We start from the raw sequence: 16,234 nt of genomic DNA, 5'->3' as shown, positions 1-16,234 counted from the left end.
TTCTGCATTGTAAAGAAATTTTAAAGTATTCGTTAAGATTTAATTCGGTTTTTTGCCGAATTTTCTAAAATGAAATAAATTACGCACACTTCCATTCTTTTACGAAATTTCGGAAGAAAATCTGTGAAGCAACGAAAATAATGCTGCTATGTGAAGAATATCTTTCAGAGTTTTTCCAGAATTTTCTTTATTTTTCGTACAGAAATTTCTTTACGTGTTCGTGTCAACCACTTCATATAACTTTCTTTAAAAATTCGTAAAAAAAATCGCTACAGAAATGCGATACTCCTAACGATTTCCTTAAGATTTCGGGAACTTTGGTTTGCAGGGTAGTTGAGCCTGATTTTTGAATTCTTATTGGATTATATAAAATTTTTTTGTACAAAATGCAGAAAAAGTAACAATTTTGAAGAAAATGTAACTCCTGTTGCAGTTAATAAATATTACATACCAAAAACTAGTTGATAACAATTGTATGGTTCTCCCAAAACAAAAAAAAATAAAAATTAAATTTTGAAATGTTATAAAAAAAAGTTCACCAAAATAAATATTTTGTTTTTGTTTTTAGTAAAAAGTTGGTTGCAAAATAAAGACTCCGGTGAATTATGAACATTAAATTTCAATTTTGAACCACTGTGTGCTGGCTTCGTCGTGCAGTATGAATTATGATAAACGCGTTTTGGTAGCAAAGGATGGCGAAGTTTTTGAAAAGATGTGGCTTAACTTTTCGCTACAGCAGGGAAACTTGTACAATTAAATAATATAATTAACTGGTAAATATTTGATTTAAATTATGATATGGGTAAGGTACTTTTATCATACGATTTGTATCCCCAAATCATTTTGAAAAAAATGTCCTTTATTTTTTGGTTAATATGGTCACCGTAGTCATAACCAATATACATACATATGTACATATGTACATACATACGTGCATCTGCTTTTGCTTAAGGCTGCATTTTTTGTCTTTTTGCTATCTAGATCCCTACCTACCCCTGTTCGTTTTAATTACATTTATTTCATTATGTTTTCCATTATCTTAATTCTTATCTTTATACTCTATCGATAACAAAATCGATAGTATCATCCAATAAAATATCGATAACAAAATCGATAAAAATTCGATAAACATTTCGATAGCAATAACGTTAATAATATTGGTAGCAAAATCTATTAGAAACTCGAAAAAAATATTCATAACAAAATCGATAAAAATATCCATAACAAAATAGATAAAAATATCCATAACAAAATCGATAAATATCCCTAATAAAATCGATAAATATCGATAATAAAATCGATAAATAACGGTAACAAAATCGATAAATATCGATAACAAAATCGAAAAATATCGATAAAAATATCAATACCAAATCGATAAAAAATATCGATAACAAAATCGATAAATATTGATAACAAAATCGATAACGAAATCGATACAAATACCGATAAAAATATCGATTATTTTATCGATGTCCCGAGAATGCCGAAAATTTCTAAAATCCCAAAATGATTCCCAGATTGAGTGCTGAAAAATTTGAGTCCTGCGGGAGTAGCGTGCCTAACGGAGGTCCTCAATCTGTCAATGGCCACTCTCGTCATTCCAGACATCTGGAAGATAGGGAGAGTAGTCCCGCTGCTCAAACCGGGGAAACCAGCCAACAAAGGAGTCTTATCGTCCGATAACCCTCCTTTCCCCGGTAGCGAAGACACTAGAGGCCTTGCAACTCCCGTACTTTAAGAACCACCTGACCCCAGCGAAGCATCAGCATGGATTCCGTAAAATGCACAGCACAACGCCATAAACACCCAGATAACTCGTGGCCTTACCGATACCGAACCTGTGAAAGAACTATTCTACGTTCCCACGACAGTCGGGTCTACGTAACCGGAACGACCCAGATAGATATATATCTGGCCAAGGACTGCCACCACTCCAGCAACACTCCCCAAAATCTCTTTGGGGAATTTGTATGTTGTTACAACAACAACAACAAGAACTATTCTAGTAGCGTGGGACCTGTCCAAGGCGTTCGAGACTTGATCTTTTTGAATCAATGCACTCATATTTCTCCTTGTTTTCTACATAGAAAAGTATGTTTTCATAAAAAAAATACCAAACAACTCTAAACTAGCGATTTCTTAAAGGAATGTTGCCTTTCTTTTTGCTATAAGCCTTTTTTTGTATATCTCCCGACCCTACTTATTTTCTTGCCTACTTGAGTCTCTGATTAAAATATACACCATCCACATACTAATTACCGTAATTCAGAAAATTAAACATTCTCAAAATTTAATAGTTTCCAAAGTTCATTGTATTTTAGTTGCTATTTAAGTTCAAGTAAATAATTTAATAAGATCAATTTCTATTCGTTAACAAGCCATAAAATATCTTAAATATCAACATTTTGTGGGATTTCAATTATTTTTTTCAGAACCTCTTTTTTCTATGTAATCTCAAATAGTGTTCTAATAATATTAAAAAATTACCGTAGGAACGCTAAGGTCTTTTTGATTGAGCATATCGTGTATGAAAGGGCAAAAGTTATTTATCAATAAATATAACCGATAAAAAAATCTTAATTCAATGCATCTAATTAAAAAATTAGTTAGTTAAATCATTAAGACACGTAGATACATCAGAGTGACGGAGGTTACAGAAACAAAAATTATTTAAATGATAGACAAGTACTCCTACAAATATAGTTCGCAATTTATGTATGCACATACATACTTATACCCACATACGAATGTACTCGTACATAAATGCACCTATTTTGCCATTCATGCGTTTTATATGCCATTTTTTTGGTCTGAAATGTATGCTATTTAGGAAATGACTTTCCATTTCAAGTTTGTTGTCGCTTCCAAGTCCTTGTTTTCGGGACCAAGCAGACAACTACCAAAATGCGCAGGTTCATTTTTAAAGTATCGTTCAACAACTTGCTTTAGTTCGTCCACCGATGTGGAAAGCATTCGTGCACGGTAATTAGCGAACATTTCTTGTGAAACACCGTACAAGAAGAAGTCAATACCAACATTTCCAGGGGCTATAGGTGCATCCAACTGCTGCAAAACACCCAACTTAGCTTCAAACAAAGCTTGTTCAGTTAATTCCGTGTTGTGTTCTTGGAGCCAATTGTATGTATTATTGAATGCCTCAAGTGTTTTAGTTGAATTTGGGTCACGGTAACTGAAAAAACTAAATATGCCGTCTGAACCAATCCTAGCTCCCGCGCCATAAGCACCATTCTGTTCGCGTACTACTGGTAAAAGATATTTGGCGGAAATCAATTTGGCAAGTACACGAAGTGTTGGGTGATCACGATGTGTATATGGTACGGCAAAGAATGCCTTGGCGCAATAGTTAACTGGAATATTCATTACAAAATGCTGTTGACTTGGTTCAAGTAAACTGATGCTATGTTCAGCGTTCTTCTTCGATTGTGGATCGTTTGGCATATTTTCAAGGAATTGCTCGTAGTATTTTGTAAGCGACGGATAGAACTCTTCCGATGTGTTTAGGGCGCAGCGCATAACGTTCTTCACAAATAATTTCTGACCCAGCGTCTTCAACTTTGCTCTGATCTCTTCAGTCTTGTTTTGTTTCACATAAGTTTTCATGAATTCAATATGCTCTACGCCGGCAAGATGAGATTTTAATTTAGCCGCATTTGTTATCAAGCCCGCGCAGCTCTGCATGGCATACAAGTGTCCCGAACTCGCAATACCCACAGAAATATTGGAAATGTAATTATCAATTAACATGCTCAACCGATCGGTGTCCTCTAACTTAAACTTAGTTAGTAATTCAGTACTCAGTTCGAACATCTCGGCTGCGTTTTTATCCAGCGCATGTGTAGTCATATAAACACCTAATAGGTATGATTTACTATCGTATATATTCTCAGCGAAATGTAATTTAAAATCAATCCCAGCTGTCTTGGATAAGACCAACTTGTCGAATTCTCTGAAATTGTAATTGTTGGTACCCATATCGTTAATGACATCACAGAAAAGGGGCAACAACATAACTTCATCGTGATTTAAGTTGGCACCATTAAAATGTAATTTTAAGTACGAAATGTCGTTTGTATGAACATGGCACACTTGCGTTGGCACGCTGCAAATGCGCAGAACTTCGATTGAGGGCATTTTCGGCATTTTCTGCACATCAGACAAATCTAGGCAAGGGAGGATTTCCAAATTTGGATGGCCTTTTTGAGCTTGGTCCAATTTTATACCATTTTCATAGACTTCTACACGTTTTTTATCATCAAGAGCCATTATTTTCTGCTTTAATAAATCTAGTTCTGCTGTTTTGAAGTTGTCTTCATAATGGTCGTCGGGAGACATAGTTAAAGTGAGACGATGTGAATTCGTTGCAAAATACTGTTCAACCTTATGTTGCAAATACTTTGGATCCTTTGCAAGGTTGTGACGAAAATTAGCAATCATATTAGACACCCGCAAACTGGACACCACATCGCCATCGTGATTCCACAATGGAGTAGAGTTAAATAGCAAACCCATACCAAATTGTGGGCTCTGGTGTTTAAGTAATAACTCGATGTTGTGTAGTACACTTTCTACGTGACTAAGCTCAAATCCTTCCGACATAACTTGCTTAATGGTTTTGTCATAAAGTTCTTGTACACGTGCGAAGTCCTCTACGCGCAAATCTTGCAATCCCACACAAAAAAAAGTGTCTTTTATTTGTGGGTCATAGCCCGTTGCCTGATTATATCCACCAGAGAAGTTAGGCTCGATAAGGCTCCTGTAAAATGATGAATTTGGTCCACGCACCAGCAATTCCGATAGAACATGCAGCACGAATGTTTCTTGTGTATCTGTTACATCTGACATTAGAAGAGCAATACCAATTTGATTTTGTTTCTCGAAGGGTGCTCCCATGTTATCAAAACGGCTAGAGATATGAACATTTCGTGGTTTATCCCAGCGTGGCTGGTTTGGTATTCGGCTATAAGAATTATCAATAGCATTATACTTGCTCATATATTCATTATTAACATAATCGAGTGTCCTTCGTAAGTCGAAATTGCCATAAGTATATATACGAGCATTACTTGGATGATAGTATTTGGAGTGAAAATCTACCAAATTCTTGTGTGTTAGCTTTGGAATTTCGAGTGGATTGCCGCCGGATACAAATCCGTAAGTGTGATCCGGTAGCAAATTGTTAAGCAGGTTTTGGGAGAACACTGAGCCATTTTCAGAGAAAGCGCCTTTCATTTCATTATAAACGACTCCCTTTAAAACGTACTCTGAAGACTTATCATTAATGTTTGAGTGCTCCAAACGCCAACCCTCTTGCAGAAAATCCAAGTATTCCAAATTTGGTCTACAAAATTAAAGGAAGCACTTTATCAAAGATTTTAAGCACCAGATACAGAAAATCTCACCTGAAAACTGCGTCCAAATAAATTTTTTGTAAATTCCTAAAGTCTGTCTCATTCATAGTAGAAAATGGGTACATTGTATAGTCCGGGCCGGTCATGGCATTCATAAATGTGGCCACAGATCGGTTAAGCATTTTGAAAAACGGATCGCGGACTGGATATTTTTGCGAACCACATAAGACACTATGCTCAAGAATATGTGGTAATCCAGTGGAATCAAAAGGCGTTGTGCGAAAGTTGATAGAAAATACATTATTTGAATCCTTTCGATCTAAATACCACAGCTCGGTGCCGCTTCCAACGTGTCGAAAGGTGTATGACATTATGCCGAATTCCGGTACAGATTCCACACGTATGCATTCAAAACCATGATACTGTTTTCCCTCGTTAAATTTGTGCTCTTGTTGCTGGATAATGTGGGGTACGGCCATTATTTTAGAGCGCCGTAGAAACGAAGTCGGTTGGGCATGTTTGTTTTTATTGCTCCATAGACTGCTCCCAATATTTCGTGCATTTATTCCTACGCCAACGTTGAGAACTGTGCATCTTCCAGCTACTTGTTTTACCATTTGCGCCACAGAACGCGTTGACGAGACGCGAGATAACATTGTTTTATATGTTTCACAATGTGCGTAATATTGTAAATAACTGTGGCAATACGATGCCAATATTTGAGCTCTGGGGATCACAAAAACACAATAATAATAAAAACTAGACTTTGCGGCATTTACTAAATCATTTGCATTACATCAGACGTAAAATTTCTAGACTCGAAAATCGATATATAAATGCATGAATAATGAAAAGCAATGCTAAATATATGACGTTACGCAATTTGTATTTTATGATAGCATAAAAACTACGCCTATTAAAGTTATATGCCACTTACCGCCAGGAACTGGGATGATAATTATTCTTTAAAAAAAGTTGGCGTAAACTTCAAAATCCAATAAGATTGAGCCCAAGAATTCCATATGATAAGAAATGCTAGAAACGAAACAACAACGAAAATTTTTTGACAGTAACTAAAGCGGGATCATAAGGCAGTGTTGGCAAATGTTTTTGTATATTACTGCCATACCTAAACAAAAGCGATAGGCGTTGCGTTTTCTGACGCTTAGCGTTACGCAGAAGTGTCATACCTAAAAGGCCCGTCCTGCACAATGCTAGATTTCCTGCAAATACATTAGAATTTACGAAAGGAATTTCACTGCTAATTGCCTACTTTGCGAACTTTTCTACTACCATTTTCGAAACAAGGGATTGCATTCTTGCCCTTTCTCTGTCCTCCGTAAATGCAACCTTTTGTAAGGGAGTGTCAAACCGCAGCTGTCAATAATTATATAACCTTGTATTATTGAATCATGGTATTCTATCATTCTTGATACAGAACTTTCGTTTTAAAACAAACACACCATTACAAAACTATCTCGTCATTCTAAACGAACGCGTTTATCACATCTGAGTTGACAACACGGGTTTCATTTACGGCACCGATTGACATTTACATCGCTCAACAAAAGCTGCACCTGGAATAAGCTGCTCAACTAACAAGGACTGGTGAACACAAGTATTTACCAACTAGTGGAATAACCTGGCGTTTGCGAGCTAACCGCTCTGCCATCACACTCAAATCACAAAAAAAAAAAAAAAATTTTTTTATAAATATGACACCAGTCTTCTAATTTCATTAATCCGTGCTATTAACTAATTTAGTTAAGCGGAACAACAAATCCCAATCATAGTTAAAAGCGATGGACAGTCAGGTATGTGTATGTACATGTATCAATTACTTTGTGCTTTGCTCACGCCAATCAATTAGAGCGTTCCAGAACGTCTATGATTTGCAGGTTTTGCAGGATTTTGTCCAAAGTCGTTCCCGTACGCCACGTTCACATAAGGTACATATATTAAAGGCGAAAATATCTGTTCCTGTACAACCTGCAAATCCTGGAGTACGGGAAAAGGCTGAATATCTAACATTAAATATGCGATTTTAGATGCAAAGGAACTCCAGAGAAACATTAAAAATAGGGTTGTATCATTGCCCCCCCCACCTGCTGCGTATGCCAGAGACGATTGCATGCAAACTCAATGCAATGCTTGCAACGGGTGGAGTCTGCTCAGGCCTACGGACTCATCGGCTTTGGACCACATCGTTTGTGGCCCCCCTGCTGCTCAAAGAGAGCTGCCTCCACGGCAAACCCCAGTCCAACTGAGGCTGGTGCCACTTTAGGGCATGTTTAGGTCTGCTCAACTGCGACGCCGCTCACTACCACCACAGGGCGGCACCTTCCACAGCAGCGCACACAGCCAACGGCGGTCAGGCAGCACACATCCCTTACTCCCACATAACAATACGTACGAGTTTCCTGCGCCCACCTTCTTAAAAAGGGAATCCCTGGGAATTTGTATAGCACAGTGTTATAATATTACCTCAGTGCATTTTAAAAATGCTATTTCTAAAAACATATATATTGTACATAAAAACCTTTAAAGGCCACATATGAAGCCAGGAGAGCCGGAGTGGCCTATTAACCATTTTTTTTTTAGTAAGATGGGAAAGAAGAAGGAAGTATAATAAATATGTTTATTTTTACTGAAAATTTCACCAATGTGATACCTAATACCTATTATTGTAAAAGAAAACTAAAAGGGCGTATTCCCTACGCGATACTACCTATTATGGTCAAAGAAAACTAAAATGGCGTAACCCGGGCTATTAGCGCTTTGATTTTAGTAATGCAGTTTCCGTTGTACCTCAATTTTTTTAAGTGTCAGTTAGGCTACTCTCGCTCTCAAGGCCTCTTATATGTACTATCTTTAAAAATTAACGCAATTATTTACCTTAGCCATTGCCCCAAGGTCGATTATTGGATATTGTCGATAATAAGTGGCGTGAGGAGATTTTGCCCTTTGATCAGATACTTGTTCCTGCTGATAAGCTGCCTGATCCAGAAGCGGATGGCGGCGACTCTCACTTAACTCTTAGTGAACAGGTAATATTATATTAATTCTTAAAAAAAATATTAAAATTTCAATATTTTTTAACTGTTGTAGGAGCAAAAATGGAGTGATTTGGCTCTAAGTTCATTGGCGCCGGAATCATCCTTGAGTGAACAGTTAAACGTTTCCACTGTCTAAGACATATTTAAATACGAATTAAAAGTAAAAAAAAACAATTTGAAGTCCATTTTATCTTCAAAATGAATCAACACCTGCATTCACCTACAAAGCTAACTGAATTCGCTAGAGATTTCGAAGATGGCGAACCCGAATCGTTACTCGACCGTTTTGTTAACAAAATACAAAATGTATATAATCAAAGCTATAATACTGTAAATGAAGTAGCTACCACTGCCGGTTGTAGCTCCGCATCATTACAAACCTCAAAATCTGTATTTTATGATGAACATAAAACTGATGCCGACACCCGAATAAATTCCAGTTCTAATGTGAATGTTACAACAAGGGTGCAGCCGGCAAACGACTTCAACTTTACTCAAAAAATAAACGCTTCTGCAAATTCCAGTACAAACACAAGCGGCAGTACCGCCGAGGAATCAAAAAGTGAGGTTGGCGAACATATTTTAGACCTACCAAGTGAAGGGCGTACAATGGTCAATGTTTTAAAACGCATCAGCAGTTTGATGGCCACTAAAAATAGCGTAGGTATTCTATAAAATAAAAAGCGGTCATAATTATTTCTATTTAATGGCAGGACTTACGGAATTATAAAGATACTGAGCTACATCGATTTTGGATGCCCGACTCTAAGGCCAAAGAATGTTACGATTGTGCGCATAAGTTCTCCACCTTTCGACGCAAGCATCACTGCCGCCTTTGTGGTCAGATCTTCTGTTCTAAATGTTGCAACCAAGTTGTGCCTGGAAAAATAATTATGTGCGCAGGTACGTTGGTGAAGTTCAGATCGCAGGGTAAAAAACTAATTTAAATCACTTCTTGCAGGTGAATTGAAAGTTTGTAACTACTGCTCCAAAATTGTTCTTAGTTACTTAAAGTCCCCAAACATAGCGGTTGACTTACACGCCGATCTGCAGGCGTTGCAACAAGATCTTACACAAAAACTGGAGGAGAGAAACGAAAGTTTTAAAACAGAAGCATTGCCCGTAACTACAAACTTGACTCGTAAAGTATCTGTTGGCTATCAAGAAGAGCGGTTTGCTACACATGTGGTCAACAGCTTGTCAGTTGATGATCGAAAGAACATCCTGCAGCAGTCAAATTCACTAATAACACTGCACGAGGATATGCGACGTCAACTTCCCACACAGAGCTGTGGGGCCAATCTCATTGAATACTTGATTACGCATAACAAGTCTTCGAGTAAGGTTCAAGCGGCTGCAATTTTAAACGCATTGCTAGCTGCTGGCTTTCTGCAACCTATAGTACCCGATTCTGATCAAATCGATTTCGACGAAAATCTTCATTACAAGTTCATTGAACTGAATAAGTAATAATAGAATTGCTAAATTGTAAATTTTTTATTTAAGGCTTCTTTCTCGCTTTGGTTTACAGACAAGGCATTATTACCAAACAATTTCAGGATCCAACGTCGATGCATGAAGCCATCTGTCCGCGGCTTGATAACAGCGGTGAACTGCAACCACCCAAGTCTGTGGATATTTCCTTAAGCCCTCATTCCGTCCAAGATATGGAATTAGAATATTCAATGCGTTCCACAACCACTACAACTAAGCTGCTGGAGTCCTATTGTGATTATGAAGAACAGCTACTGACTCAGATGCTACGAACGTTTCACCTAGATCTACGTTGGTTCAAAGTGTTAATGTCCTTATGCTGCCGTGCAGCTAATCATTTCAAACCAGAATATTGTACTAATGACTTAATGGACATACGCAATTATGTGAATATCAAAAAGATACCGGGTGGTAAACGACAAGAGTGTACGATTGTAGGTGGAGTTGTTTTTTCAAAGAATATCGCACACAAAGGTATGGCCACGCGCGTTGAGCATCCGCGCATTCTTCTCCTGCAGTGCCCGATTGTCTATGAAAGAATAGAAGGAAAGTTTGTAAGTATATCCACTGTGTTATTACAAGAAAAGGAGTATTTACGGCGAGTCTGCGATCGCATCATGAGCTTCAAACCAGATGTGGTTTTGGTTCATAAAAATGTTGCGGGCGTGGCGCAAGACATGCTTCGTTCTCAAGGCATTACATTGGTATTGGATTTAAAACTTTCAGTGATGGAACGCATATCGCGTATACTTCAATGTGATATCGTTACTTCAATAGAGTCAAATATTGCTCGGCCACAGCTTGGAATTTGTGACGCTTTCTACATACGAAGTTTTAGTGATGGTAGTGGTGGTAATAAGACACTAATGTTTTTTCGAAAAACTTAACAATCCCCGTGGTTTCACTTGCCTACTACGAGGAGGGACAAATAAAGAACTTGCCAAGGTGAAGAAAGTCGCATCGTTTTTGGTTTATGCCCGGTGAGTTTTCGAAGGTTTCCAATTTAACCTTAGTTATAATTTTATTCTTATAAATTCAGATATAATTGGCGTTTGGAAATGTCATTCCTCTTGGATGCGTTTGCAGATCCTCTCACTCCAAAGCCACCTATCTTCAATTCCAAAGAGGCCAGTCCTGATGATTTGACATTTGATGATGAGCTAGTAATACGGTCGACAACTGAAAGAACTAAAGCATTATTAGAACGAAAAGCGGAGGAAAAAGTACTGCCAACACGCAAAGAAATTATTTCTGTATCAGAGAATGTCGCTGACTTTACTGATCCACTGCGCTCCGCAGATATTGCAAATACAATGTCAGGTGACCGACCAGTTGAATTGGCAGTTGAGACACGTTACGACAACCGCTTTCGCAATGCACTTAGCTCTACTCTACTTTCTGTCAGTCCTTTTCTCAGTTTTCCGTTACCATATTTAGAAACCGAACAGGGACGTAAGTGTTCATTGCGTCGGCTATTTCCAACTGAGCTATATTATTCCAAATTGTGGTCGAATATAAATAGTAGCCTGCATTTAGATCGCCATGAAAATTTGGAACAGCTTAAAAATGCCTTTAATGATACTCAGCTAGGAGCGCCACATCCATTTTTGAAACTTAAAATTACTACAGCTTGGGATAATCGCGACATACAAACACTACTAGCAGAATTTCGTGCATACGGCGGTCGCTATCCTAAAAAACTGAAAAGTAATAAGCGCTTATAATTTTAAGTTAATGATTTAATATCAGTTTTTTATTTAAATAATAAGTGTTTAAAAAGCTCAATCAAGCTCCACAAAAGGTGGTTGAGGAACATTTGCATAAGGACGCCCTGGATTTGGAAAACCATCAACGCCTGCCGGTGTTATTCTGCAGCTTTTATTTCAACCCGAAATCAGCATCTTCCTTTTGTGCACCACCAACACTGTTGGATATGAAATTCTATGGCCAACACGACATTATGCTTGGACAATTCCTTCAGCGGTATTGCTGTCGTTTGAATTCGATGTGCAGGCTTTGCAATTTGCCAATGTTGGGTCATGTACGGCGGTAAGTTTCACTGAAGCTTCATTAAAAGGTTATGGATTTTGGTTTAATCATATTTCACTGCATGCTTATAGTTATGTTCATTCCATGGGATGTGTGCAGGTCTTCCTTAGCGAGGACAATACAAAAACTGATCCGAATCGCATTTACTTTACGGCCTGGTGTACAATTTGTAATGATATGACGCCAAGTGTACCACTCTCTGAAAACACTAAATGCCTTTCCTTCGCCAAGTATTTGGAGCTTCGTTTCCATGGTCATGCCTACAAGAAACAACCAGTTATTACCAACAGTTCGCCCGGACTATCTCCAAGCTGTGGTGAAGTGATTCAGTGTCAGCATTCATTACATCGTGATTATGTACATTATTTCACCTATCGAGGAGTGGGTGCCAAGTTTCTGTATACGCCTATTGAAGTATGGGACATTGGCTTGCCTGCACTAATATTAGATTTACAACCTTCAAAAGTATTAGACCGCTTCAAATACCTCGAAGAGATAAAACATTTTTTCTATGAAAGGTCATGAAGTTTATACACGCATTCATGAGCGTATCGCTGACCTAGCTACCGAGGACGAAACTTTAGCGATGGTGATCAATCTTAAGACAGCATTGAGCAAAGATCAATTTATTTTCAAACAACATATAGAAATTGTTCAAACTCTACTTACAGATCCCCATGCCAGTGTGCATGATGTGAGTGATGCTTTACTTATGTCAAAACGTGTACTAGCTGAGAGTATTGATTTGTGGGGTCCACGGGTTCACGATATTGTTTTAGCGCAAAAAGCCGTGGTAAAACAGTTGCAGCAAGTACAACCTGCTCAGTCGCACACAGATTCAGGAACAATTTGCACTGAAAATTTGCGCCCAGAGTATTCAGACGGTGCTTCAAAAGGCTCAGAAATATCCCGTTTGCTAGCCGTGCCACCGCTAAGTGATGACACGTCTTCGCATTCAGATGATATTGCCGCAGAGTCCGAAATAGATTCCATAAACAATGCACATATAATGGGGGATAAAAAATCATCAATTGAGCAGTTGCTAACGACAGCCGGCAGTACAGACAAAAAGTCTATAAAAAAAAATACTTACACAGCTTTTACCTTCCGCGGGACCGACAAATTTGCTACATTCACCTTTTTCAGCCCAGGAGCATTATACTCTCCCCCTGGGCGCATTCCCGATACTTGTTCACGATCAAGATTTAAGCTCACTAATTGCATACTGTTTGACATCAAATGACTACCAGCGCTTAGTGGCTACTTCAAGCAGTACCACCAGCGGTGTGGCTGTACACACCGCTAGTTTTGACAACGCGAACAATAGTGATGCTACATGTCAAAACAATCCCAGCCCAAATTTAAAGAGGAAATCACAAGAAAAGTATGGTAATATTCAATTTTGTTGAACCTGTCTAAGCCAATAGTTCTTTTTTTAAATGCCAGCTCACAAGATGGCGATGAAAGTGATAAAAAAGAAGTTTCGAATAACAATACAAACGTAGATGAGGAGCGCAACAAATCCAAAACTAACTCTTCGCATCTGGAGTTAATATTCCAGGACAATGGCAAACAGTTTACATGCAGAATTTATTTCGCAAAAGAATTTGATTTGATCCGAGCCAAGACGTTAAAGCCGCCTAAAGTTGAGAAATCGCTGTACAAAGAGATTGAGCAGAGCAAAAAACGAGAGGAGTTGAAAGTATCTCAAAGTCGCAGTGGGCCTGAAATGGAATTGGTGCGCAAGCCCAGTGACGCCTGTGGATATGTGCCAGCAGACGCAAATAAATCTAATAGCGGTGGAAGACTCGATGAAAAGGCTTTGATGCAATCGGAAATTGAGAAATGTCGGAATTATCTAGCTCGTTCACTTTGCAGCAGTGTGCAATGGGAGGCGAGAGGCGGTAAATCTGGCTCGAGATTTTGCAAAACATGGGGTATGATTACATATATTTTGCATCTAAAATTCTATACATGTATGTATGTATGAACATACATATGTATCATATATGTTCTTTTATTGTAGATGATCGCTTTGTTTTGAAGGAGATGACTAAAACTGATATCAATATATTTGAAAACTTCGCACCAAATTACTTTGAGTACATTACCAAATGTCAGCAACAAAATGAACCAACCTTATTAGCTAAAATTTTCGGGGTTTTCAAAGTTACTGTCAAAAAGAAAGAGTAAGTTATAAGCAGGGCTCAGACTTTGTTGAAATATCATTTGATTCTGAAGCTTCAAGTAGTGATAGAACTTTTTAGAAAAGTATCGATACTAGTACTCATTTAGAATACTCCTAAGTAGAATCGATATTGCAAAAAAGTATCGATTATACTCGTACATACTTCCAAGTATTTTTAAGGCAAACGCGAAAAGTAAACAAATCAAATTGGTTTGCTTTTGTGACCTCTTCTTATTTGTTAATTGAATATACACTGCTTTTAATAGTTGAAATCTGATCTAACACGGATTTTTAATGGAGTTTTTAAAATTAACTTGCAACGAGTTCATTTTTCTGCAAGCGTGGAATAAATATGTTCATAGCAAAAAGGTATTTAAAGCTTTTAAAACAAAAAATATTTTATGAGTGTTTGATGCGTTTATTTATAGATCACTTTACAAAAATTAAATGCAAATGTAGATAATGAGAAACAAATGTAAGTGAACCTAAGCTTTCTTTCATAAAAATTTTCTTCGAGAATGGGCTGGATTTCGAATTTAGAACGAGTCCTTTTTTGAAATCGGTTACAAAAGCCGAAACACGTAAACTTAATTTTGGGTCGTCAAATGAGGTCATTTTCGCAACATATTTTCATTTTAAGTTTGCATTTTTAATGAAACAAAAATGCAAGTTTTAACAGGAAAAAAATTCAAAAATTAAAGAGTTTTTGTAATTTTTTTTATTTGTGTTTAAGCCTGTTCTTTTACAAAAACAGTAAGCTGTCAACGAAGAAAATTGATTGGTAAACAAAGTTGTTAATGGTAAAATGAAAATGCGTAACAATTTCTTTCTATGAAATTATTAATAGTTCATAGTCATAAAAAAGAAATTATTACGCATTTTTATTTGACCATTTACAACTTTGATTATCAATCAATTTTCTTCGTTGATAGCTTGATGTTTTGTAAAATTACAGGCTTTAACACAAAGCAAAATAATTAAAAAAAAACGTTTATTTATTATTTTTTTCTTTGTTAAAGTTGTGCATTTTTTCATTGGCAATGCAAACTTAAAATGAAAATACCTTGCGAAAATGGCCTGATCTAGAAAAGCGGTATATAAAATTAAGTTTACCTGTTTCGGCGTTTTTCCACACAGTGTTATGAAAGGTGGAGCAAGAGATTCGTTTTCCAATTATTTAAGAATTTTTAACCACACCCAACGTTGAAATGACCGCTACCTTTTCTTCGAGGTTGTGTAAAGATTTCATAACAGTACGAATTACCAGTAGCTAACTAGAAAAACATGCGTATTAAATTTTACTATGGGAGTATATGGATGTATGTTAAATCAAAACTTTAAAGTCATTTTTCCAGAGGTTTTAGTTTTTTGAGTTATGAAAGTAAATGAACGTTATTTTTATTCACCACACGTACACGGAAATCATATTAGGAGCGTGTGTGAATCGGCAACAAAGTTCGCGTCGAGTAAATTTTTGACAACAATGAGGTGAATAAAATTTCAGTAGCTCATGAGGCTAGTGAAATTTTTGACAAATGGATAGAAAATTTTGACAATCGCAAAGATTGTTGATGTGTGTAATTTTTCGTTAAATAAAAACTTAAATAGATGAATTGCAATCAACGATGGTAGATGTTTTCTTAAAATATTCATTTCACATCAATTTGTAATATTTTATTCCAAATAAATCTGCGGTTATCAAAAATTTACTGCTGTCGAAAAATATTTAATTTCACACAGCAGATTGGCAAAACTGTCTCACCATAGTAAAACATGTACAAAAATTAGGTCTTATAGTTTAATAAGTCTTTAATCAGCCTAATCATGAGTTTAATTTTCCCCGAACTGGTTCACTTTTCACTTTTCGTTCCCATGTATTCTTGTCGCCGCCCAGATCGGCTAGTCGGTACGAGTTTAGCCTGCTGCAAAAACAGCATTCAGAGGTCGAGAGTCGGTGTTGGTCGACACTGACTCCCTGCGAATGCCGTTTATGGCCTGTCGGCAACCTCGGAACTTCGTCTGTCAGTTCCTATGGGTGCCTCTTTACGTGCCGTGACGAGGGCTCCTCCGCAAGC

The 16,234-nt window shown here is 37.3% G+C and overlaps 2 protein-coding genes and 1 pseudogene across 4 annotated transcripts; 2 read left to right on the top strand and 1 right to left on the bottom strand.

The window, feature by feature from the left end:
- Positions 1-2,292: 2,292 nt before the first annotated feature.
- Positions 2,293-6,439, bottom strand: LOC118754658 (presequence protease, mitochondrial-like). The gene is made up of 3 exons (XM_036489546.1): positions 6,310-6,439; positions 5,424-6,098; positions 2,293-5,362 (listed from the first exon to the last, which is right to left on the bottom strand). The coding sequence occupies exons 2-3, from the start codon at positions 6,026-6,028 to the stop codon at positions 2,830-2,832; spliced, it is 3,138 nt and encodes a 1,045-aa protein (XP_036345439.1). The 5' UTR covers positions 6,029-6,098; positions 6,310-6,439; the 3' UTR covers positions 2,293-2,829.
- Positions 6,440-6,819: 380 nt separating this feature from the next.
- On the top strand, positions 6,820-8,586 carry LOC118754659 (anaphase-promoting complex subunit 13-like). Of its 3 annotated transcripts, XM_036489547.1 has the most exons (4): positions 6,820-7,186; positions 7,271-7,321; positions 8,273-8,419; positions 8,481-8,586. In XM_036489547.1, the coding sequence occupies exons 1-4, from the start codon at positions 7,175-7,177 to the stop codon at positions 8,562-8,564; spliced, it is 294 nt and encodes a 97-aa protein (XP_036345440.1). In that variant the 5' UTR covers positions 6,820-7,174; the 3' UTR covers positions 8,565-8,586. The 3 variants fall into 3 exon arrangements, with proteins under 3 accessions (XP_036345440.1, XP_036345443.1, XP_036345442.1); XM_036489550.1 differs by lacking the exon at positions 7,271-7,321; XM_036489549.1 differs by lacking the exon at positions 7,271-7,321 and having other exon boundaries at positions 6,820-7,192.
- Positions 8,587-8,607: 21 nt separating this feature from the next.
- On the top strand, positions 8,608-14,160 carry LOC118754657 (annotated as a pseudogene).
- Positions 14,161-16,234: the final 2,074 nt, after the last annotated feature.

The sequence above is a fragment of the Rhagoletis pomonella genome, unplaced genomic scaffold, assembly GCF_013731165.1.
Source record: "Rhagoletis pomonella isolate Grant_MI unplaced genomic scaffold, Rhpom_1.0 Rhpom_scaffold_04331, whole genome shotgun sequence".
In the NCBI taxonomy this organism is placed as follows: Eukaryota; Metazoa; Arthropoda; class Insecta; order Diptera; family Tephritidae; genus Rhagoletis; species Rhagoletis pomonella.
The sequence above is the reverse complement of the archived record's forward strand: the minus strand, read 5'-3'. Positions and strand labels throughout refer to the sequence as shown.